Source organism: Macaca thibetana, chromosome 6, assembly GCF_024542745.1.
Source record: "Macaca thibetana thibetana isolate TM-01 chromosome 6, ASM2454274v1, whole genome shotgun sequence".
Taxonomy (NCBI): domain Eukaryota; kingdom Metazoa; phylum Chordata; class Mammalia; order Primates; family Cercopithecidae; genus Macaca; species Macaca thibetana.
The window spans coordinates 119,297,830-119,323,012 of NC_065583.1; the positions used below are offsets into that span (position 1 = coordinate 119,297,830).

Below are 25,183 nucleotides of genomic sequence, written 5' to 3' on the forward strand. Positions count from 1 at the left end.
AGTTAAGCATACAGTTAATATGTGATATAGAAATTTTACTTCTAGGTGTATACCCAAGAGAGTTGAGAACATATGTCCACACAACAACTTGTACACAAATGTTCATAGCAGCATTACTCAGAAGAGCCAAAAAGTGGAAACAACTGAAATGTCCATCAAATGATGAAGGAGTAAAATGTAGTATATCCATACAATGAAATGTTATTCAGCCATGAAAAGGAATGCAATGTTGTTACATGCTATAACAACTTGGATGAATCTTGAAAATATTATTCTAAGTAAAAGATTCAATTTTTATGAAATGTCCAGAATAGGCAAATCTATAGAGACAGAGATAAGTGATTTCCAGGGGTTGTGGGGAGGAGAAAATGGGAAGGTGACAAAATGTTCCAGAATTAGATAATAGTGATGGGTATAACTTAGTGACTATATAAAAAAATCACTGGACTCATATACTTTAAAAAAGATAATCCCATAAAAAAGATCAAGCAAAGAAAAATAACTAAATTTGACTTTAGTAGTTAAAAAGAATATAGTATCTCAAATGAAAACTTTGCTGGATAGGATTAGGGGTAGATTAGACACTCTAGAAGTTAAAGATCAGTGAGCTTGAATACATACAATAAAAGCTAGTCTAAACAAAGCACAGAGAGTAAAAAGAACAAAACAAACCTCCCACAACAAAACAAAACAAAAACCAGCAAAAAATACAGCCTCAATGACCTATAGGAAATATTTAGCAGTCTAATATACATGTAATTGGAGTTCCTGAAGGAGGAAGAGGGTAGAATGTATCTTTTTTTGTCCCCTATGACTGCTGTTAGGATTTTATTATTGATTTTTAGGAATTTCATTATATCTTGGCGTGGTTGTTTAAACAGATGTATAGCTTATCAACCAATGGTGGAGATAAAATAGAATATTTGAAAATACTTATGGATTCACAGAATCTAAGATGGCCCCCAATTTTCCTGCTACCTTGTACTCTTGAGTATATGTGGGACCTGTTACTTGCTTCCAACCAATAGAATCTCACACCAGTTAGAGTGGTGATCATTAAAAAGTCAGGAAACAACAGATGCTGGAGAGGATGTGGAAAAATAGGAATGCTTTTACACTGTTGGTGGAAGTGTAAATTAGCTCAACCATTGTGAAAGACAGTGTGGCGATTCCTCAGAGATCTAGAACTGGAAATACCATTTGACCCAGCAATCCCATTACTGGGTATATAACCAAAGGATTATAAATCATGCTACTATAAAGACACATGCACATGTATGTTTATTGCGGCACTGTTCACAATAACAAAGACTTGGAACCAATCCAAATGCTCATCAATGATAGACTAGATGAAGAAAATGTAGTGTATATACTCCTGGGAATACTATGCAGCCATAAAAAAGGATGAGTTCATGTCCTTTGCAGGGACATGGATGAAACTGGAAATCATTCTCAGCAAACTATCACAAGGACAGAAAACCAAACACCACATGTTCTCACTCATAAGTGGCAGTTGAACAATGGGAACACATGGACACAAGGAGGGGAACATCACACACCGGGGCCTGTCTGGGGGTAGGGGATGGGGGAGGGATAGCATTAGGAGAAATACCTAATGTAGACAACGGGTTGATGGGTGCAACAAACCACTATGGCACATGTATACCTATGTTACAAACCTGTACGTTCTGTACATATACCCCAGAGCTTAAAGTATAATAATAATAATAAAAGAATATGTATGTCAAGGGTGACACGTAATTAAGCAAAGCTCAGTAAATTTAAAGTGTTTGAAATTGTACTAAGTTTTCTGACTATGCTAGAATTAAGCTAGAACTCCAGGTCTAGGTGGCTTACTGATCAATTTTACCCAACACTTAGGAATAAATAATGACATTTGTACGAAAGTCCTTTCAGAAAATAGAAGATGAGGAAATATTTACTGAATCATTTTATGAGGCCAGTATTCACATGGGTAATAAGACCAACAAATACATTACACAAAAATAATGTAGTGCATGATGTCCCTGGTAAAACCAAATGCAAAAATACATTCAATTTGCAAATTGAACTCAGCAGTAGATAAAAAGGACAATAATACGTCATGGCCAAGTAGGGTTTATCCCAGCGAGGTAAGACTGGTTTAACATCTAAAATCAATCAATAGAATTCATCATATTGATAGTATGAAGGAAGAAAACTCATGTGACCATCTCAATGATTGCAGAAAATGTATGTGACAATATTCAACACCCATTCAGGATAAAAATGCTAAATAAATCAGAATAGAAGAAAACTTCCTCAGCCTTATCAAGGGTACCTATGAGAAAATTATGGATAACATTTTTCTTAGTGGTGGTAGACTGAATGCTTTCCCCTATGGTCAGAAAAATACAAAGCTCACTACTTCTATGCAACATTTCATGAGAGGTCAGCAGTGCTTTCATGCCTTAAAGGCATGAAAATGAAATAAGTGATTTAAGATTGGAAAGAAGAACTAAAACTACATTTGCTGATATCAAAAATCCCAAGAAATCTGCCCCCAAAAAGCACATATGAATTAATAATTAAACTTAACAAGGAAGCAGGTAAGACCACTGTACAAAAATCAATTGGAAAACTAAAACAAAACCCGAAAAAACCCAACCTAATAATCTATTTCCAATGACACCACAAAAACATGGAATACTCCGGGATGAATTACAAGTAGGAATAAACAAGGTGTATGCAAGACCTGACAATGAAAACTATTAAATGTTGTTGAGAGGAACTAAAGATGACTTACATAACTGGGGAGACACACTATGTTCATGGACTGAAAGATATGCAATATTGATAAGATGTCAATTCTTCCAAAATTGATCCATGGATTATTTAGCTTGGTAAAAATCCAAGGGCTTTTTTTGTAGAGTTTTCAAGCATTTTGTAAAATTTATTTGGAAATACAAAATAATCTGAATAGCCAAAACAATGTGGAAAAAAGGAGAAAAAATTAGAGAACTTATATTACCTGTTTTTAAGACTTACTATAAAATCTTACTATCAAGTGTGATATTGGTATCTTATTGTAAAGTCTTCCTGTAAAGTATATTGATATTTAGTGTGATGTTGGCATAAGGATAGATATTCAAGCCTATGGAATGGAATAGAGGGTCCAGGAGTAGATTCACATATCTGTAGTCAATTGATTTTCAGCAAAGAAGCCAAGGGAAAGGGTAACCTTTTCAGGGTAGTGTTGGAGCAACTGGATACCTATTATGGAAAAAGTGAACCTTGCTGTATGTACTCGAATTTTACTTTGGAATAGATCATAGATTCAAACATAATAGATAAATCTAAAAACCTTCTAGAAGAAAGTATAGGAAAAAAATTCTTGCAATTTTGCATAGACAAAGATATCTTGGTTCCCAGAAAACATAAACCATAAAATAAAAATTATATCAAATAGACTTCATCAAAATTGGAAATTTCTGCTCTTTGAAATATACTGTTAAGAAAATGAAAAGACAAGAAAATTCCCATTACATAGCTCACAAAATACTCATAAATAGGATATGTAGAGAACGCTTCAATAATAAGACAATGCAATAAAAAATAAAAATTGGATACAACAGGAGTATATATGAAATACTCATAAGCACATGAAAAGATTATTAACATCATTAATCATACAGGAAATGCAGATTAAAAACACAATGATATACTACCATGTACACACTAAAATGGCTAAAGCCAAAGACACTGTCATAAGTTTTTGGTGAAATGTGGGGCTCCTGGAGCCCTCAGACGTTGCTGATTGGACTGTGAAATGACACAGCCACTTTGGAAAATGGGTTCATTGTTTCTAACTAAGTTAAACACACATATACCTTAATTTCATTCCTAGGTATTTATCTAAGAGATAAGAACACGTGTGTTCACACAAACTGTGTGGTGCTCATAGCAGCTTTATTCATAATATCAAAACATTGGAAACAATCTACATGTCTATCAGCAAGTGAATGGAAAAACATTTTGTAGTGTATGCATCCAATGAAATATTACCCAGCAATAAAAATAAACTATGGATACATACAACAATATAAATGAATCTCAAAAATATGCTGAGTGATAAAAGCCATTTTGGTTCTATTTACATGAAATTCTAGGAAAGGGGAATCTATGGAGGCAGAAAGCAGGTCAGAGGTTGCTTTGATCTAGGGGATCGAGAGGCCTTACTGCCAAAGAGCACCAGTAGATTCTTTGGGGGGATGGGAAAAGTTTTATATTTTCATTGCTGTGCTGTTTACATGGGGGTATGCATTTGTCAAAACTCACTGAGCTCTACATTTAAAATGGGTACACTTTTGTAGTATGTTAATTATAAATCAAAGTGGAACAAAAAAGTAACACATGTTATTTGAGGACTTTTCATCTACTTTTGAGATTTTAAACTTGGGATGCCCTTGACTCATTTTACTCAAATATTAATTTGAGTAAAAAGTCATGTATATGCATGAAATACTAGCTGCAGGGGTGGCTTGTTCATCATAACTTTTCTCATAATAACTTTGTTTGTTTGTTTGTTTATGTATTGATTGCTTTTTGAGATGGAGTCTCGCTCTGTCACCCAGGCTGGAGTGCAGTGACATGATCTTGGCTCACTACAATCTCTGCTTCCCAGGTTCAAGTGATTTCTCCTGCCTCTGCCTCCTGAGTAGCTGGAATTACAGGCATGTGCCACCATGCCTGGCTAAGTTTTGTATTTTTAGTAGAGACAGGGTTTTGCCGTGTTGGCCCGGCTGGTCTCGAACTCCTAACCTCAGGTAATCCACCTGCCTTGACCGCCCAAAGTGCGGGGATTACAGGTGTGAGCCACCGTGCCTGGCCTGCTAATAATAACTTTGAAAAACCTAACATTTCAAATTTGGATAAAACTCATATCCAATTGAAAGGGAAATACAACATTATTTAATAAATATATTACATCTAAAAATAAATTCATATCTTATATGGTAAGTTAAAAAAAAAGAGAAGAGATTAAGCAGGGGCTTAGAAACATAAACCAATATAAACAAATTTTACAAAACTGAATGGATTAGCAGGGTGTTGGGGCACACACTTGTAGTTCCAGCTCCTTGGAAGGGTGAAGCAGGAGGATCCCTTGAGCCCAGCCCAGGCAATAAAGCAAGACCCTATCTCTTAAACAAAACAAATAAAAAATGATTGGAGGAAGACATAGAAACTAGAAAAGAAAGTGTAAAACAACAAAAACACCCTAAAACTCACAGAAATTAAAGTGATTTTTAAAAGTTGAGTTGTTCATTTATTGACTATGAGCATGACTGCTCTACAGTCAGAAAAGATAAAATCGAGGCTCAGATGGGGAAATGCATGGTACTGCTTTTAGAACCATGCTCAGAAAGATTTGGTAGAGTTTAAACAAACAACTTCAGGCTTCTGTTGCCCTCTTTTATAGGAGTGAAAGAGAAAGGGAGGAAAGATTCATAAAGGTGTAAATTCCCTTGATACCGTGGACCACAGAGGCATAGCAGAGAATGGTTCCTGTAAGACTTGAAAACTGAAAGTACAACATAGCTGCAATTTGTGACCAAGTATCACTGGTACAAAGGACTTAACTGATTAAGATATATCAATAAGTAATCTCTTGGGTGATCATACAGGAATGCTTAAAACCTCAGACCCAATTAATGTCAAAACAATGACCCTACATCTGTTTTATACACACACACACACACACACACACACACGTTACAGCCTTTTTTCATGGACTGTCTTAGTTCATCTCATTTTGAGGAAATAGTTATTGAATGACTTCTGTGTGTTTCTGTGACATTGTATTAAGTATTCATATACTTACTTCAATACAGACTTAAAAAAGTAACTTCCTCTTATGGCTATTATATTTTAATCTTCCTGGGAAAGATCATTATCGATTACCTGTCAGTCTCCTTGGTGCTTCCATGATATCCCCTTGACACATCTCTACTGTTGTCTTCCACATTGCTTTGTGATGGCTTACGTTCATCGTCTTCACCAGACTGAGCTTCTTGATAACAAGATCTTTGTCTTTGTCTCACTGTTTTGGGATTCTTAGATCTCAGCACAGTCCTAGAACATTTTATGCTCTTTTCAAACCTTTGTTGAATGAATACATTAATGATTCTCAAGTATATATTTCAAATGTTGACCTGTCCCCTAAATTCCAGCTCTGCTGTCGTCATCTGCCTGTTGACTATTTCCATGAGTCTACTGTCTTTCACAAACCCAAATTGCTTCTCTTCCGTGACAAGTCAGCAGCCCCTCTGGCTCCACTGTTTTTGAAGTAGGCCCCCTTAAAGCTGAAGATTCACAGTTTATTTGTCCATAATTGCCCTATCTTAACACCCTATTTTAAAATGTGTTTTTGTTATGCAGATTTTAAAAGGGTTAAATCATGGCCTTCAAACTGGTTTAGAGAAATTGAAATCTCACAATGAATATCTCATGAGAAGAGAAGCATAATGAAGACTACAAAAATATATTGCATTTTAAAAGCAGCATGTAGCTCTTGTGTGTGTATAGCACGAGAGAAGCTTAGAAGAGTGACAACATCTCCCAGGTGTCACACTTTTATTTTATATACTTCAGTTATTTGTGGCAATGATGGAAACCATAACAGTATCATTGACATCCTTAGACTATTCATAACACTGTTTTTAGCCTGCGTGTGACCTTGCATTCCCTCAGACCTTTCACCATTTCTCTTTTAAACAAATTTTTAAATTTTCTAACAATCTCCAGTTTATAAGAATGGCTATAGTACAGTCCAAATAACTCTTTTTTTTTTTTTTTTCCTGAACCATTTGAAAGTAAATTGCTAGTCAAATGTTCTATCACCTATAAATACTTCTGTGTGTTTTTCCTGCAAACTAGGTCACTCTCCTATAGGACCAAAATATAAGCATACAAATCTGAAAAGTAACACTAATTAATTACTATTACATCTCATTCAAGTTTGCCAGTCATCCCAAAGTTCCTCTATTTTGCTTTGTCTGATGTTTCCTCATGATTAGATTCACACCATGCATTTCTCGAAGGTTATAACAGACACAATACTATGTTCTTCTTATTACATCCCAACAGGTAGTGCACAATCTTGATTTGGCCTATTACTGGTGACGTGCACTTTGATCACTTGATAAGGTGGTATCTGTCAGGTTTTTCCACTATATAGTTACAGTTTTTCTTTTTGTAATTAATAGTATTTTATGGGGTGGTAGCTTTGAAAAATGTTTAGGTAACTTTTCCCACATTAAACTTTCAATTTACTTAGCAGTATGGACTCCTGACTTTGTATTTTATTCACTGGGTAATAGTCCATTGCCTGATGCTCAAACTGTCTCAGAATCAGCCATCAGGAGGCCCATCAAGCCGGCCTCTGTGTCCATTTGCCACTTGCCTGTCATTCTTGGACCACTTTCATTTATTATTATTACTATTTTTTTCCCCTTAGAAACAGAGTCTCACTTTATTGCCCAAGCTGGAATGCAGTGGTGCCATCATATCCCACTGCTTCCTCAAACTCTTAAGGCATAAGTGATCCTCCTGCCTCAATTTCCTGAGTAGCTGGAACAACAGGCACTTGCCACTATACCCAGCTAATTTTTAAATTTTTTGTAGAGAAGGGTCTTGCCATGTTGTCCAAGCTAGTCTTGTATTCCTGGCTTCAAGCAATTCTCTTGCCTTGGCCTCCCAAATTACTGGAATTACAGGCTTAAACCATCATGTCCAGCCATATTTTTTGTGTTTGGATACTTAAGGCTCATCTTGTACTTGCTTTTTTTTCGTGGAATTATTGTTTTGGGGTATTGCTCATGGAAAGAGAACAAAATTCATGAGTTCGTGTCCTTTGTAGGGACATGGATGCAGCTGGAAACCATCATTCTTAGCAAACTATCACAAGAACAGAAAACCAAACATCGCATGTTCTCACTCATAGGTGGGAACTGAACAATGAGATCACTTGTACTCGGGAAGGGGAACATCACACACTGGGGCCTATCATGGGGAGGGGGGAGGGATTGCATTGGGAGTTATACCTGATGTAAATGACGAGTTGATGGGTGCTGACGAGTTGATGGGTGCAGCACAGCAACATGGCACAAGTATACATATGTAACAAACCTGCACGTTATGCACATGTACCCTAGAACTTAAAGTATAATAATAAAAAATAATTTAAAAAAAATTCTCAAACAACACTAAAAAGTGACCCTGCAATTTGATTTTCGAACTTCCATCAAATGTACTATTTGTGGGAAAGATTGTGATTAAATTGGCAAAACAGTAACATAAGACATCTGTGTGTCCATCACTCTGATTTGCATTGTTGCAGTGATATCAGTGTGTTTATATCTAGAAGCAGAATTGTTAGATTGTTTGGTATTTACTTCCTTCCTAGGTCTAGCAAATTGCTTTCCAGAGTGGGTGCAGCAATTTACACACTAATATACTATTAGTAGTATATTCCTATAAGCATTTACTTACCAATCCTTGGTTTCATCAGGCTTTAAAATTTTTCTAGTCTGATGGGTGTGAAAAGGAATCTTATTGCTGTTTATAGGTCATAAGGGTTTTTTCTTGAGTGAAATGCTTTTTCTATCCATTACCCATTTTTTTTGGTGGGTAGGGGAGTTTCTTTTTTTGTCTTTCTAAAAATATATTCTGGATAAAATCTTTTGCACCTTAGCCTCAAAAATACTTCCTAGTCTGTGGCTTATCTTTTGATTTTAATGAAAATATAAAGAACTTCTATGTTTAAGTCAAATTAGTTTGTGTGTTTTTTAAAAAATCTGTATCATTCAGTGACAAAGAGATTGTGTACTTCCAATATTTTAGTTTTTTTAATGTTAGGTTTCTAATTTCTCTTAATTCATTTAGTTTATCTTTAAAATTAACTTTATTGATGTATAATTAATATACAATGAAATACACTAACCTTAAGTACAATTCAGTTAGTTTTAATAAATATGTACTTGTGCAATTAATATACAGACCATTTCCATCAACCCTAAAGGTTTTCTTGTGCTGTCTCTTGGTCAGCCCTCTACCCCATCACTGGCACCAGACAACCAGAAATAGAAACTTTCTGTTTAGTTAGGTTTTCTTTTTTAAGAGCTTCATACAAGTGGAATTATACAGTGTGTACTTTGTATCTGGATTTTTCTGCTCAACATGATGGTTTTGAGATTTTTTTTCATGTGGGGCACGTATCAGTAGTTTGTTGCATATACCAGCAGTAGTTTTATTGCTAAATAGTCTGTTGCCTGATATATCACAATTTCTCTATTCACCTGTTTAGGGACATGTGGATTCTTTCCCGTTTTGGGATTTTATGAATGAAGCTCCCGTGAACATCCATGTATCAGTTTTTATATGAATATATATGTATATCTTTATTTCTTTTGGATAAATAGGAGTTGAATTTCTGGGTTACATGGTGAACTTATGTTTACATTTATATGAAGTACTTTTTTCTAAAGTAGTCGTGCCATTTTACATTTCCATCAGCAGTGTATGAGAGTTTCAGTAGCTCTACATCCTTATTAATACTTGGCATTGTTAGTCTTTTAAATTTTTGCTACCCAAGTGGGTGTTTAGTGGTATGGCTTTGTAAATTTGCCTTTTTCTGATGACTGGTAACATAGGCATGTTTTCATTTGCTCATAGGTCGTTCATAGATTTTCTTTTGTGAAGTGTTTATTCAAATTTTCTGCCCGTTTTTTAAATTGGTTTGTTGTATTGTTGAGTCACAGAGTTATTTGTGTATTCTGCATGTACATCTTTTGTTAGATATATTTATTATGAATGTTTTCACCCAGATTTTTTTTTCATTTTCTTAACAAATGTCCTTTGGAAAGCAGAAATTTTTAGTTTTGATAAAGTCCACTTTTTATGATTCGTGCTTTTTGTGTCTCAAGAAATCTTAGCCTACCTATAAATATTATACCATTTTATGTATAATGTTACTCCCCTACAACAACATTCTTTAGTGTTTTCCTCCTGCTCTTTGTGTTATTGTTGTCATACATTTTACTCCTACTTATGTTATAAACTGTACTATATGTTATTATTTTTTCTTTAAACAGACAAGTTCTTTCAAAGAAATCAAGAAATGAGAAACAAGTTTTATCTACCCACATATTAGTCTTTTCTTGTACTCTTCATTGCTTTGTATAGGTCCAGGTTTCCATTTGGTACTACTTTCTTCTGCTTGAAAAACAACCTTTAACATTTTTTGTAGTACAGATCTCAGCAACAAATTCTCTCAGCTTTTTCTGTTCATTTGTTTCTGGTGGAAAGTGGTGGGGAGGATCTGTTTTGACTAAAGTTTGAAAGATACTTTCAGTGGCTATAGAATTCTAAATTGCTAGTTTTTCTTCGTTCAGCACTTTAAAGATGTCAGTATCCTGTCTCCTGGCTTGAATAGTTTTTGCTGAAAAGTCTGTTGTCATTTTAATTTTTGTTCCTCTGTTCATGTGTGTTAATTTCTGACTGTATTTGAGATGTTCTGTATCACTGATTTTTTTTTTTTTTTAGGAATTTAATTGTAAAATCCTCTTATAGTTTTCTTTGTTTATTGTGCTTTGATTTACTGGATGTCTTTGATTAACTGATTTGTAAGTTTCATTAAATTTGGAAATTTTTTGGCCATTATTTCTTCAAATATTTTTTCTGTGCCTCTTTCCCCTTTTCTAATTACATATATGTTAGATCACTTGAAAATTTCCCACAAGTGGCTGTAGCTCTATTTATATTTTTCTACTTTTTTTTCTCTTTGCTTCTATTTCAAGTAATTTATATTACTATGTATTCAAGTTTTTTGATTTTTTTTTCTTGCTGTGTTTAATCTGCTTTGGTTCTCATCTAGTTAATGTTTTCATTTGAGACAGCATTTTTCATCTCAAGAAATTCCATTTGGTTCTATTTCATATCTTCCATTTGTTTTACACACATGAACATAGAAAACCTTTTTGATAACCTTTTCTGCTAATTTTTTTTATCTCTATTGTTTCTGGGTCTGTTTTAATTGATATTCTATTGATTTTTCTCTTGTATATTGGTCACATTTTTCTGCTTCTTGGCATGAATAGTAATTTTGATATTGAACGCTGAATTCTTCATTGCCGATTGTCTAGATTTTATTGTCTTCCTTTTAAGAGTATTGGGCTTGTTCTGTTAGTCAGCTAATTTACTTGTGTTTCTGCTTGCCCATTTCTATCTTATTTTTAAAGCTATTGTTAGGACAGAACTACATTAGCCTTTACTGAAGGGAAAATGTAATCTCCCTACTGAAGCACACTCTTTCTGGGCTTTCTACTGAATGCCCTCAGCTGTCAGCGGGGTTCTTTTATTATGAGGGCTCTGGGAATTGTTTAGCTCATAGCTCACTGGCAATTTTTTGTGTGACTTCATTGAGTTTCACTTTATACACGTATATATATTTCAGTATTCCTCAAAGTTTCAAGGGGATTCTTATGCACATTTATGGAGCCATTTTTGTGCATAGCCCCTCCACTTGGAACTCTGCTTCAGAACATCCGGCTGATTCAGCCTCGCAGAACTCCATTCTTTGTCTCTTCCACTCAGCCAGAACTCCATGCTTGAGATTCCTGTCTCTGATCCATGGCTTGCAAGACCCTTCTAGGCAGAGTCTGAGGATGATTGTAGTGCTCATTTGTCTTGTTACCTTTCTCAGGGATTATGGTCCTGTACTGTTGACCTTCACTCAGAAACAGCTGTTTCATAAAATTTGTCCAGTTTTCTGTTGTTTTTGGCAGGAGGGTTATTTGGTTCTTGTTATTCCACTACGATTGGAAACAGAATTTCCTGTTTTTTAATAAGGTAAGAAATTGTCATTTAATTTTTTTCTTACATGTGGTTATGAAATTGTTCCAACACTGTGCTTTGAATACAGTATACTTTTCTCAGTGATTTGTAATGTCGGTTCTGTCATATGTCAAGTTCTCTCTTGTACATACTTAGACCTGTTTCTAGGCTTTCTGCTTTATCCCATTCATCTTTTGTCTATTCTTGTGGTATATTATACTGCTTAATTAATACAGCTTTAGAGCAAATCTTGTTATCTTGTAGATTGAATCCCTACTCCTAATCTTTGCCATTTATAAACATTGCATAACTCCTTTTGTGTTTTTCCCAGTAAACTATCTATTTGAATTAATTGGATTGGAGTAAGAAGTAAATACAGGTCAGCAATTGTGGTTTGTCTTTGAAATCTTGTGTTCAGCCATGAACTTACTTTATCAATTAGCAGGTGACAAGTTATTAAATGCAATGCTTTTTCCTAGAAGTGAAAAATTCAAAATAGTGCTTTTATTAGTATAACTTTAAGAATACTGATAATAACTAACTTATTAGTATTTACTGTGTGTGTCACACTGCTTTCACCACTGTAATATACTACCTCATTTAATTTTACAACTCTTAATTATTTTCTCCATCTTACAAAAGTCCAAGTTAGGGCTTCCAGGTCAGATAGCTAGTTAGGTTGCAAAGCTTGTATAGGAACGCAGGTATTTCAGTTTCCAGATAATCTTAATTGCTATGCCAACTTGTCCAATAGGCCTTTGCATATTCCTAGACCAGAGCAGATGTTCAAAATTCTAAATACTTACTGAACTTGGGAAAATCTTTACCACGGGGGTTTCTCAGTGGGAAATATGATTTAAAAAACAGAACAACTTTTCACCTGGATTTTAAGGCAGTGGCCTTGTACATTATACAGGCATAGCTTGAAGATATTGCAGGTTTGGTTCCAGACCACCATAATAAAGTGAATATTGCAATAAAGTGAGTTACACCAATTTTTTGGTTTCCTAGTGCACGTAAATGATGTGTTTATACTATACTGTAGGCCATTAAGTGTGCAATAGTATTATGTCTAAATAAACAGTGTGGTGTATTACTTAAAAATAATTTATTACAAAAAATGCTAATGATCATCTGAGCCTTCAGCGAGTCATAGTCTTTTCACTGTTGGAGGGTCTTGCCTTGATGTTGGTGGCTGCTAACTGATCAGGGTGGTGGCTGCTGAAGATACGGTGATTGGCAATTTCTTAAAATAAGACAATGAAGTTTGCTGCACTGATTAATATTCCTTTTACAAAATATTTCTCTGTAGCCTGTGGTGGTTATTTCATAGCATTTTACCCACAGTAGAACTTCTTTCAAAATTGGAATCAGTCCTTGCAAACCCTGTGGTTGCTTTATTAACTAAGTTTATGTAATATTCTTAATCCTTTGTTGTCATTTCAACAAAGTTCACATCATCACCAGGAGTACATTCCATCTCAAGAAACCACTTTCTTGGCTCATTCTTAAGAAGTAACTCCTCATCATTTCAAGTTTTATCATAAGATTGCAGCAATTCAGCCCCATCTTGAGGCTCCACTTCTAATTCTAGTTCTCTTATTTCCACTATATCTGCAGTCACTTTTTTCACAGAGACTTAAACCCCCCAAAATCATCCAGGAGTATTGGTATTACTTATTCCAAACTTCTGTTAATGTTGATATTTTGACCTCCCATGAATCATGAATGTTCTTAATGACATCTGGAATAGTAAATTCTTTCCAGAAGATTTTCAGTGTACTTTGCTCAGACCCATCAGAGGAATCACTGTCTATGGCAGCTATTGCTTTATGAAATGTATAAATAATAAGACTTGAAAGTTGAAATTACTCCTTGATCTATGAGCTACAGAATGGATCTTGTAGTAGCAGGCATGGAAACAATGTTAATTTCCTTGTACTTCTTTATCAGAGCTTTTGGGTTACTAGGTGCATTGTCAGTGAACAGTAATATTTTGAAAGAAATTGCTGGCGATTTTTGTTTTTGTTTTTGTTCTGTTTTTTTTTTTTTAGCAGATCTCAACAGTGGGCTTAAAATATTCACTAAACCATGTGTTGTCATTTCTAGAGTGCAGGTAGAATAGATGTAGCATAATTCTGTTTTTTTTTGTTTTTGTTTTTGTTTTTTTAGATAGAGTCCTGTGCTGTCGCCCAAGCTGGAGTGCAGTGGCGCAATCTTGGCTCATTGCAACCTCCACTTCCTGGGCTCAAGCAATTCTCCTGCCTCAGCCTCCCAAATAGCTGGGACGACAGGCATATGCCACCATGCCTGGCTAATTTTTGTATTTTTAGTAGAGACAAGGTTTCACCATGTTGGCCAGTCTGGACTTGAGCTCCTGACCTCAGGTGATCTGCTCACCTCAGCCTCCCAAAGTGCTGGGATTACAGGCATAAGCCACCACACCCAGCCAGTTGTAGCATCATTCTTAAGGGCCCTAGCCTTTTTGGAATGGTAAATGAGCAGTGGCTTCAACTTCAAGTCACCAGCTGTATTAGCACCTAACAAGAGAGCCAGCCTGTCCTTTCAAGCTTTGAAGCCAAATATTGACTTCTCCCTTCCAGTTACAAATGTCCTAGATGGCATCTTTTCCCGTTAAAGGCTGTTTTGTCTACATTGGAAATCTGTTATTTAATGTAGCCACTTTCATCATGATCTTAGCTAGATTTTCTAGATAACTTGCTGCAGCTTCTACATTAACACTTGCTGCTTCACCTTGCACTTTTATGTTATGAAGACAGCCTCTTTCCTCAAACCTCATAAACTAGCCTCTGCTAGATTCTAACTTTGCTTCTATAGTTTCCTCACTTCTCTCAGCCTTCATAGAATTGAAGAGTTAGGACTTTGTTCTAGATGAGGGTGGGGCTTAAAGAAATGTTGTGATTGGTTGGATCTTCTATCTAGACCATTCAAACTTTCTCCCTATCAGCAACACACTGTTTCACTGCCTTATCATTTGTGTGCTCACTGGAGTGACACTTTAGTCTCTTTCAAGAACTTTTCTTTGCATTCATAACTTGGCTAGCTGTTTGGCACCAGAGACCTAGCTTGTGACTTCTCTCAGCTTTTAACCTGTCACCCTTACTAACGTCAATCATTTCTTTGATTTAAAGTGAAAGATGTATGACTTTTCTTTCACTTGCACACTTAGAGGCCATTGTAGGGTTATTAATTGGCCCAATTTCAATGTTGCTGTGTCGAGAGAATAGATAGGCCCAAAGAGAGGGAGAGAGACGGGGGAACCACCTATTGATGGAGCAGTCAGAACACACTCATTGGTTCATTAAGTTCACAGTCTTATGGGCATGTTGTGTGGTTCCCCCAAACACTTATAGTACTTATTGATCGTAGGTCATAATGATAGATAAAATAATAATAAAAAATGGAAATATTCTGAATTACCAAAATGCTACAGAGACATGGTGTGAGCACATGTTGTTGGAAAAATGGTGGTGATAGCCTTGCTTAACACAGGGTTGCCACAAAACTTCAATTTGTAAAAAATATAGTATCTGCAAACATTTCTTTTGGAAAGAAATGTCCTTAGTCAGATTGGGAAATTCCAGAAAGAGTCTCTCTCAGTGCTTCAGGAAAAAGGATCAGAAAGACTAGAGACCAGGCAGGTCAGAGGGAGACCTGGAGGTGCTTCTTTAGTTCACCAGATCAAATGCCAAGTGTCAGTATTTTAGGGTATTGTTTGCAGACCCCCAGTGCAATGATACAAGGCAAGTTACTGTTGGCATCAATAGCAAGCCCCAAGTGTGGCAGCACAAGATTTACATTCAAAAAGCAGGCCATAATAGTACACATTTACTTTGCACTATGTGGACCTTAGAGCTTGAATCCCTGGTGGCTTGACTGCTCTAGAGTGAAGGCAGGGAAACAAAGGAGTTTACACAGCCTGCTCTCTTGCCTCTGGGTGAGGGCCACATTCCTCGGGAGCAGTCAGGAGTTCAAAGGAAGGGGAGAAGTGGAAGCTCACTGAGCTCCTAGCCTGGCCCTGCTGGTCTCATTTGCCAGCCATAGTATAGACCTTCTGCCCTGTGAAAGGCTCCAGGAATGGCAGCCCGGCTGTACACTTTTCCAGGAGTGCACTCAGGACAATCCCATCAGGAGGTGATGAGGACCATTTGTTTGACCATTCCCTGATCAGGGATAATGGCTGGCACTGATAATGAGGCAACAGTTTTCTTCCTTCTGCTAATTAAGAGAGTCTGCCTTGGACTCTAGAAGCTGCAGAAACTGCCAAGTCATGCATTTAGATCACTTTTAGTTTTTACAAGTGCTGAATGGATCTTAAGAGTTAGTAACTTACCTTTCAAACAGTTAAGGAAGCATTTAAAGCATTTGCTTATATACCACTTATTAATTACAGAGGCTGCCAGACTTCATCTTAAATGGTGTCGAAAGTATCATTGGTGTTGAGAGTCTTTATTGACACCTTGGTAAAGTTCAGTGTTGTCACTGTGACATTGATGATATTGGCATTTTGTTAGGACTGATTGTTAGAAAGTTGATAGATGTTTATTACCACTCTCCCATCACACCTACTTTCTTCTAAACAGGCCCAAACTGTCCCTGCTATAGAAATATAAAAAGAAGTTTCCTCACTAAGTTTCCCAGACAAACTTTGTCATAAACCATTGTTTGTTCTCAGGTCCCATTCAATTCCCAAAGGGAATTATTGACGATACTTATCTGGTAATTGGGTCCATTCATTCCCCCTGAAATTCATTGCTCTTGCGCCTCCCGTCTCCTCTTCCTCTGTGGTAGGGGGTGTATGGGCATTTGGACCCTACTGGGTTGTTGAGTGATCATTCTCTTGCTATTGTCCCATGCTATGCATGTTAGAATAATTTCTCCTGTTAATCTGTCTTTTGTCAATTTGTTTTCAGTGAACCTTCAGAGAGTGAAGGGGGGAGCTTTCCCTCTTCACCCCTATGGTATAAAAGTCACATCTATCTTGTTCACTAATATATATCAAAGGCTCAATAAAAACCTTGTTGAATGAATTGTAAAAAAAAAAAAAAAAAAAAAAAAAAAAAAAGGGAAGTTCAATAAAACGAGGTTATACCTGTATATTAATAGGTGACTCCAATAAAGACTTCTGTAATCTTTTACAAGGGGCCAACTATCAAATGGCAACTGCAAAGATAGTTCTCTCATTGAAGCTAACAAAGACATCTACAAACTTTCAGCTGAAAAATCAAAAAAGTTTGAGTTGTTTAGGACCTTCTAACACCAGGGAACGAGACATATCTTTTTGTATGTAATAAAAATGCAAGTCTGAAAATCTTCCAGTGACTCACAGAGTAATAACTGTGACAGAGGCTTTCTGAATTACACATAGTGAATTTTACAAAAACATAATATGTGGATGATGTTTATGTAAGTTTATATCTTCTTCCGTACTATGTAATGTGGTTCTACAGGTGTTTAGGCATTTAGGGTTTAGGAGGGCATAATTAAATGATTTATTATTCAATAATATGCTTGTGTTGGGACATTGTGGAATTTTACTTGCTGTTGTTGTGAGGCCCAGAGCCAAAATTAATCTTATCTATTAGTGCACAATACATTTCTTAACCAGATTTTAAAGAAAATCTAGCTAAAGTTGTATGTGATTCATGTTGTGTCTTCCTCCTGATGTTAGTTTTAATGCTTTAAGGTAGTAGTAGCTATGACTCATGCCATTGAAACTTTCAGTTCACTTGACTCCTCTATATAGCCCATGGATACCCAGTGTAGTCCATTGATTTGGTTTTTTGACTATTGATAACATTTTCTGATTTATGGAGGTTGACTTGTCCACAATCGGTGAGAGCTGGGATTTAATCCAGATATTCTGGCTACAATCCCAATAAGAGATGGGTCATTCTTATTCTTCATTCATGTATTCAAGTATTCATTCATTCATTCATTCTTTACACAGAAATGTATTGGTACCTATGATGTACCAGGTATTTTTCTAGCTACGGGAGGCATATCAACAAACAAAAGTGTTAAGAATCCCTACCCTGTGGAGCTTAAATTCCAGTGGGGCAGAGGGGAAACAATGGTAGATAATATGATAAGTAAATTCTGTAGTATATTAGGTGGTAGTAATGTATACTTTGAAAAAAGTAAGCAGGTAAAGGAAATTGAGCATACCAATTTTATACCTCTTTGGAGGGAGAAATGAATTAAGTTTTCAATTTTATCTCATAAATTATGTCAAAATGATAGGTTTTGTCCCAAGCCTTTCCAAGCAGGTAACTTGGAACAAGTGTTCTGCTCTTCTCCTCCCTCCCCACTACTCAGAACATTGCTATAAAAGATGGCTAAATTACAAGATCAACTTACAGAGTCCTACTTAATTCATTATGTAGCTCAACTGTGGTTCAACTCTAGTAATGTTATAGACCTAACCAGTCCTTACAGTGGGTTTTCTCCCCAGTCTGGGAAACTGTATTCCATGTTCCAGCTGCAGGTGACAGGACCTCATCCTTTCATGCTGCTCTTTTAGCTTTGGGAGTAAGCAACTCCCTCTCCCTCCACAAGACTTCCTTCCATTAAAGATACTGATAGTGGCTCCTCCACTACCAGAAGCAGGAGGATGATCTTGGGGAATGATGATGGGTTTAAAGGAGGAAGAGATAGTAGCATAGGATTCTGTTTTCACAGGAAATAGGAAGGTTGACAGTTGGAAGGAATTGTAGAGGAGTCCCAGCTGGGATCAGTGACAGGAGGGAGGAAAAGGGAGACCCTGGTCTCACAGGAAGGTTGAGTTATTGGGATGTTTATGAGTCAAGGATAGTCGCTCATCACCCTGTATGTAGGTTTGTGTAGATAAATTCCTGAGATGGATTTACCTATGCCTTCTTCCTTGATTTCTTGTTTGCTTCTTGTTTCTTTCTCCTTTTCCCTTTCCTTTTCCTTTCCCAGGGTATTGCTCTTTTGCCGAGGCTGGAGTGCAGTGGTGCAATCATAGCTCACTGCAGGCTCAAACTCACAGGTTCAAGTGATCCTCCTGCCTCAGTTTTCTAAGTAGCTAGGCCCACAAACATGCACCACTATGCCTATCTAATTTTTTTAAGTTTTTTGTAGGGATAGGATTTTGCTATGTTGTCCAGGCTGGTCTTAAGTGCCTGGTCTCCTCAGATGATCCTCCTGTCTTGGCCTCCCAGAATGCTGAGACTATAGGCGTGAGCCACCATGCCTAGCCTCACTTAATTTTCACAAAGTCTGAAATTATTATCTACTCTAAGTTTGGCAAGGAACTGGTTGTTTAGAATTTAGTAATAATTTTTTGAAAAGATACAATGGATATAATTTTACATATTTGCTTAATATCATCCTCACAAAGAAATTTTTAAATTTCTTTTTATAAAATTCTGATTATTTTACAGCCCTGATGTACTCTTAATTTTAAAATATATTTCTTTTTTAATAAATTATTTTTCATAAAGGCTTTATAATCATACTTTTATTATTTTTAAAAAATATTGTACTAATATTGTTGCATAACTTCAAAAATTATCATTTAGTAGCCATGTAATACTGACTAATAATATAATATAATATACTATAATATGTAGTCTATTGATAAATATGTATTTGAGTGTTTATCTGTTTGCCTTGTATTATACTAGGAAATGTGGCTTGCCAAAATAAATGTATTATGCTTTCAGTTAGCTTGTAGTCTCATTCATAAAGCAATGTAGATACAGTGTAGTAAGGATAAGGTGAAATCTGCCTTTGCAAAGGGATTTTTAATTTGGGAAAAGAAGGGATTTGTGGGACAATGAGATAGAAGGCTTTACGGAAAAACTAGATGGCTTTATGGAGAAAGAGAATTTAACTAGTTATTACCAGTTCAACTGCTACATCCCCATTCAGACCATCAGCATGCTGTGTGTCTTCCTTTTTCCCTGCTTTCCCCTTGTAGCCTACAAAGTTCTGCACAATCCGCCCCTTGGCTGCCTCTCTAACCTGATTTCTGACTTGTGTTTTTCTTACACTCACTGTCTCTTGACGCTGGCCCCATTCCTGTACCTTACACATTCCCAGCATGCTCTCACGTTATAATCTTTGTAATTGCCATTTCCTCCACCTTGAAAGTTTGTCTCTGCACTATTTCCCTGGCTTGCTGTCATTTCCTTTGGATCTCTGCTCACATGTTACCTCCTTAGAGAGGGCCTTCCTGAAAATGATAGAAGTGTTTTTTTGAGCACATTCCCTCACTCCCCAGCTCCTCTCCAGTGTATTTTTCTCCATAGCATCTTTCCGCCTGACCTTGTGTTTTTATATCTTTTTGCTTTTCATCTTCTGGAAAACAAGCTCCATGAGATCACACAGGGATTTTGCTTTATTCCTCACTATATGTCCCCTCCTAACACAGTTCCTGGAATACAGGTGAGGCTTCATAAATATTTGTTGAGTAAATGAAAGAATATATTAAAATATGATCGTAAACCTTTTTTCTTTCCATGATTTGATGATGTGGAATTGAAAACAGGTCTACATAGATGATAATGATGTAATCAACAGCCTTCCCGAGTATGTCTAGGATCAGCACTTGGTCTAGAAAATCTCTGTCTTCTGCCCTCCTTTCCTGTCCATGCACATCCACTGCCTTTGAGAATAAACCCAGTCTCCTTCATCTGGCAGTCAGGGCCTTCTGAGACCTCATCTCTGTTGATCTTTCTAGCTTTACTTCTACCAAGTCATTCCCCTCATAACCTGTGCTGCAGTCATATTGAGTGGCTTATAGTTCCCCTTCTGTGGCCCTTGCAGATATTTCTTGCATTGCCTTTCATTTGTCACTTATTTGTTTATGGGTTTCTCCTCATAGTGCATAAGCTCTTCAAAGGAAGAGGCCTGGTATGTCTTTGTATTTCCGGGATCTAGCACAGTTCTTGTATATTGTAGATGGTCAGTAAATACTTACTCAATATAAAAGATGTTTTTTTGCCTCCCAAAGACTAGTGGTAACTTGAAATGGCTGGATATAGGACAGATAAACTGATAGAAGCAGTTTTACCTCATTAGAGGGCTTGGATATAAGTGTGTCCAGTGACAAATATAGTAAAAAAGAGAGCAATATTATAATATCCTTTAAAAAAAAAGAGAGAGAGAGAGTCTGGTTGTGTTGCCCAGGCTGGTGCCATCATGGCTCACTGTAACCTCAAACTCCTGGGCTCAAACAGTTCTCCTCTTCAGCCTCCTGAATAGCTAGGACTACTGGCGTGTGCCACCATGGCAGCTAATTAAAAAAAAATTTTTTTTTTTTGTAGAAATGGGTTCTCACTATGTTGCCCAGGCTTGTCTCAAATTCGTGGCCTCAAGTGATCATCCCATCTCAGCCTCTCAAAGTGCTGAGATTATAGGCGTGAGCCACTGTGCCTGGCTAGAATATTTTAGCTTTTAGCAAAATCATACCTGAGATGAGGAAGGATGACATATAATATGATTGAATCAGCACACTTAACTAAGAAAGATAGCCTAACTGGAAGGAAGGATTGTTTGACAGGCCTTGTTTAGAAAGAAGGGGAGCCATTTGGCGGTGGACTATGTGGGCATTAGTCCTTTGTTTAGTCAGTGAGAGTCATGCAAGGTGGTCAGCCTGCTGACTGATGACACGTTCATGTTCTTTCTATTTTGGACTAATTAACAATGTGAGTGTTGAGGGTTAGGGCAGTGTTAGCCTGGCTGCTCCTGGTTCAGGAAAGAATGCTATGAAAAGTGAGATATAGCTGTTTAGTGTATGGGAGGAGAAAATGGCTGTATTTGGTTCTATATATTTGTCATGTCTGGTTGATGGTTTGTATTTTCTATAGCGATTTGTGAGTGACAATGGATCTATATTCAACTGACCCAGTATAGTTGAATATGTGATAATATTTTATGTAATTTTACTAATATATATTTTGTTAAAATATGACCATATAGAATCTACTAGGCTATAGGTGTTGAAAGATAACAATTTTTTTTTTCCTAAATCAGGTTTGTTACAGAAAGAGAAAGTGGCAGTTGAAGCATTTCAGATTTGCTGCCTTCTCCTGCCTCCTGAAAATAGGAGAAAGTTACAGCTATTGATGAGGATGATGGCAAGGATTTGCTTAAACAAAGAGATGCCACCCCTGTGTGATGGCTTTGGTACCCGAACACTGGTAGGTTGATTTTTAACATCAGATATGACTTTTTGGAATGAAAGTCGACTGAGTAAGGTGTATTAGTTTGGGTGATCAGAGGGAAATACAAAGCAGGCTTGCTTAAAAGAGCCACAGTCAGTGTTCACCCAGACTTGTGGTCATGCTTTTGGTCTAAGTGTCTTAAAGAACATAATGAGAAATGGGGACTTGAGTAGGGGGCAGACTCTGTAGAGAGATCTGCTACATCCTGTTCTCCCACTTAAAATTATTTTAAATTTATTCTTAATTGACAAATAAAAATTGCATATATTTATGAGGTACAATGTGATTTTTTTTTTTAATTTATTTATGATTATTATACTTTAAGTTGTAGGGTACATGTGCATAACGTGCAGGTTTGTTACATATGTATACTTGTGCCATGTTGGTGTGCTGCACCCATCAGCTCGTCATTTACATCAGGTATAACTCCCAATGCAATCCCTCCCCTCTGCCCCCTCCCCATGATAGGCCCCGGTGTGTCATGTTCCCCTTCCTGAGTCCAAGTGATCTCATTGTTCAGTTCCCACCTATGAGTGAGAACATGCGGTGTTTGGTTTTCTGTTCTTGTGATAGTTTGCTAAGAATGATGGTTTCCAGCTGCATCCATGTCCCTACAAAGGACACAAACTCATCCTTTTTGATGGCTGCATAGTATTCCATGGTGTATATGTGCCACATTTTCTTAATCCAGTCTGTCACTGATGGACCTTTGGGTTGATTCCAAGTCTTTGCTATTGTGAATAGTGCTGCAATAAACATACGTGTGCATGTGTCTTTATAGCAGCATAATTTATAATCCTTTGGGTATATACCCAGTAATGGGATGGCTAGGTCATATGGTACATCTAGTTGTATACATTATAGAAAGAGTCAATCAAGCTAATTAACAGATTCATTACCATACCAACTTATCATTTTTTTTGTAATGAGAATGTTAAAAATCTATTCTTTTGGCAATTTTGAAATATACAATATATTGTTATAATTGTGGTCACCATGCTGTGCACTAGAGCACTAAGACTTGCTCCTCCTGTCTCACTGGATCTTTGTACCGTTTGACCAACATCTTCCATTTCCATGCCCCTGTACCCCCCAGCCTCTAGTAACCACCATCTAATCTCTGCTTCTATTGGCATATGTTTTTAAAGAGAGTTTATTTTAGAATTTATTTACTAGCAAAATCTCTTAATTTTCCTCAAAAAATGTCTTGGAGGAAAACTGGTGCTTCAGTGGAATGTACGTGCTTTCCATATCCTGCTAAGCCACTGTGTACTCCCTGGGGATTCACTGGCCCAGTTTTAGAAGTAATAGAGTAAGATCAGAGGAGCACTTAGTGCCTAGGAGGATTCTTGATCTCTGTATTGTTTTGGAGTGAGTGAATGGCTAGAGAGGCTAATGGACCTTTATGAAAAGCGGAAGAAAACTTTATATCTATTCTGCATATAGAATACATGTGCAAAACTTTGCATGCAGTTTCAAGGCAATCACAGAGTCCCTGGGGTCCATGGTCTCCAGGCAAAAAGTTCTCTGCTTGTGTGTCTCTCTAAGTGAAGATCATTCGCAGTGTGTTAATGAAATGAAGTCTTAGCAGAATTACATGATTTTATGCTTAAATATTTTGAAGGAAGATTGTCAGCAATAAAAGTAGTGGGGGAAAAAAAAAAGCTAGTCCAAAGAACAGTATTAAGAATGGAGTAGTTAGGCTGGGCGTGGTGGCTCACTCCTGTAATCCCAGCACTTTGGGAGGCCGAGGTGGGTGGATCACCTGAGGTCAGGAGTTCTAGACCAGCCTGACCAACATGGTAAAATCCCATCAAAAATTAGCTGGGCATGGTGGCGGGCGCCTGTAATCCCAGCTACTTGGGAGACTGGGGCAGGAGAATTACTTGAACCTGGGAGGCAGAGGTTACAGTGAGCCAAGATCACACCATTGCACTCCAGCCTAGGTTACAGAGTGAGACTCCATCAAAAAGAAAAAAAAAAAAAAGGAGTAGTTAATATAAATTATATGGAAATTATTATATTATATTGATACTATAATGTATTTTGTATTTCTGCTTGCTGCAAAGAGTCTCATCACTTAATGTACTTCTTGAAAAGTCCCATGGCTTTGTTCAAAGGTGATTGTCAAATATACATGGAAAATCCTAGAGAAAATAAGTTAACTAGGAAAAGATGTAATGGTTGAGGCATGTGGACTGTGTTAGCAGTTTAAAACAAATCAATAATGAAATTAGGATAAATAATAATTGACTAAATGGCTATAAAGTGCTTTGAACTTAATAGTGCTGCATGATTCAAGTCATGGTGATAATGATTTTCGAAATTTGTTTTCATATATTCATATGTGTGTATGTGTATATATATGTATGTATGTTTAAAATCATGTGTAAAAGAGGTACCTTTAAAAATTGCTCAGATAAGCATCTCTCTGCAGTCTCTTAATAGGAAGATGCACATTTTGTTTGTTCTGGTTGTTGAGACCACCAGCCCATTTGAGATAGCTGGGTACTCTTGGTAGAATGTGCACCCTGTGCCTTAGACCATTTATTATATTTGCTTTTTGCAAATTAGTTTGCACTCAGTTCAGAAAAATACTCACTGCATTTACTCCCCTCACCCCGCTCTTTTTTTAGATGGTTCAAACATTTTCCCGGTGCATCTTGTGTTCCAAGGATGAAGTGGACTTGGATGAGTTATTAGCTGCTAGATTGGTAACATTTCTGATGGACAATTACCAGGAAATTCTGAAAGTCCCTTTGGGCTTGCAGACCTCTATAGAGGAGCGTGTGGCTCATCTACGAAGAGTCCAGGTAAAGAAGAGGATATTATCAGTCCTATAAAATTGGCAATATTAAGTCATGTAAGCTTGCTAGTCTTCTTGGGGCATTTTATTGTGAGGATTAAGTGAATTAATGTTTATAAAGTACTTACAACAGGTCTTGGCACATAGAAAGCCCCTGCATGTGTTTGTATTATCATTGAAAAGTTTATAGAATGCACATTTGGTTTTGTTATATCAATCCATGCAGCATATTTTTTATTGCTAATTCCTTGAATGAGTTTGTTCAGAATCTACATATACGTACTGATGGAAA

At 36.7% G+C, this 25,183-nt stretch overlaps 1 protein-coding gene across 1 annotated transcript in view; it reads left to right on the forward strand.

Annotated features, from left to right (window-relative positions):
- DEPDC1B (DEP domain containing 1B) overlaps nt 1-25,183 on the forward strand; it is a 117,216-nt gene that overhangs the window by 78,667 nt on the left and 13,366 nt on the right. The window contains exons 8-9 of the mRNA XM_050794378.1: nt 21,895-22,061; nt 24,722-24,898. Coding sequence (XP_050650335.1) covers nt 21,895-22,061; nt 24,722-24,898 — 344 coding nt within the window. The remainder of the gene's footprint in view (nt 1-21,894; nt 22,062-24,721; nt 24,899-25,183) is intronic.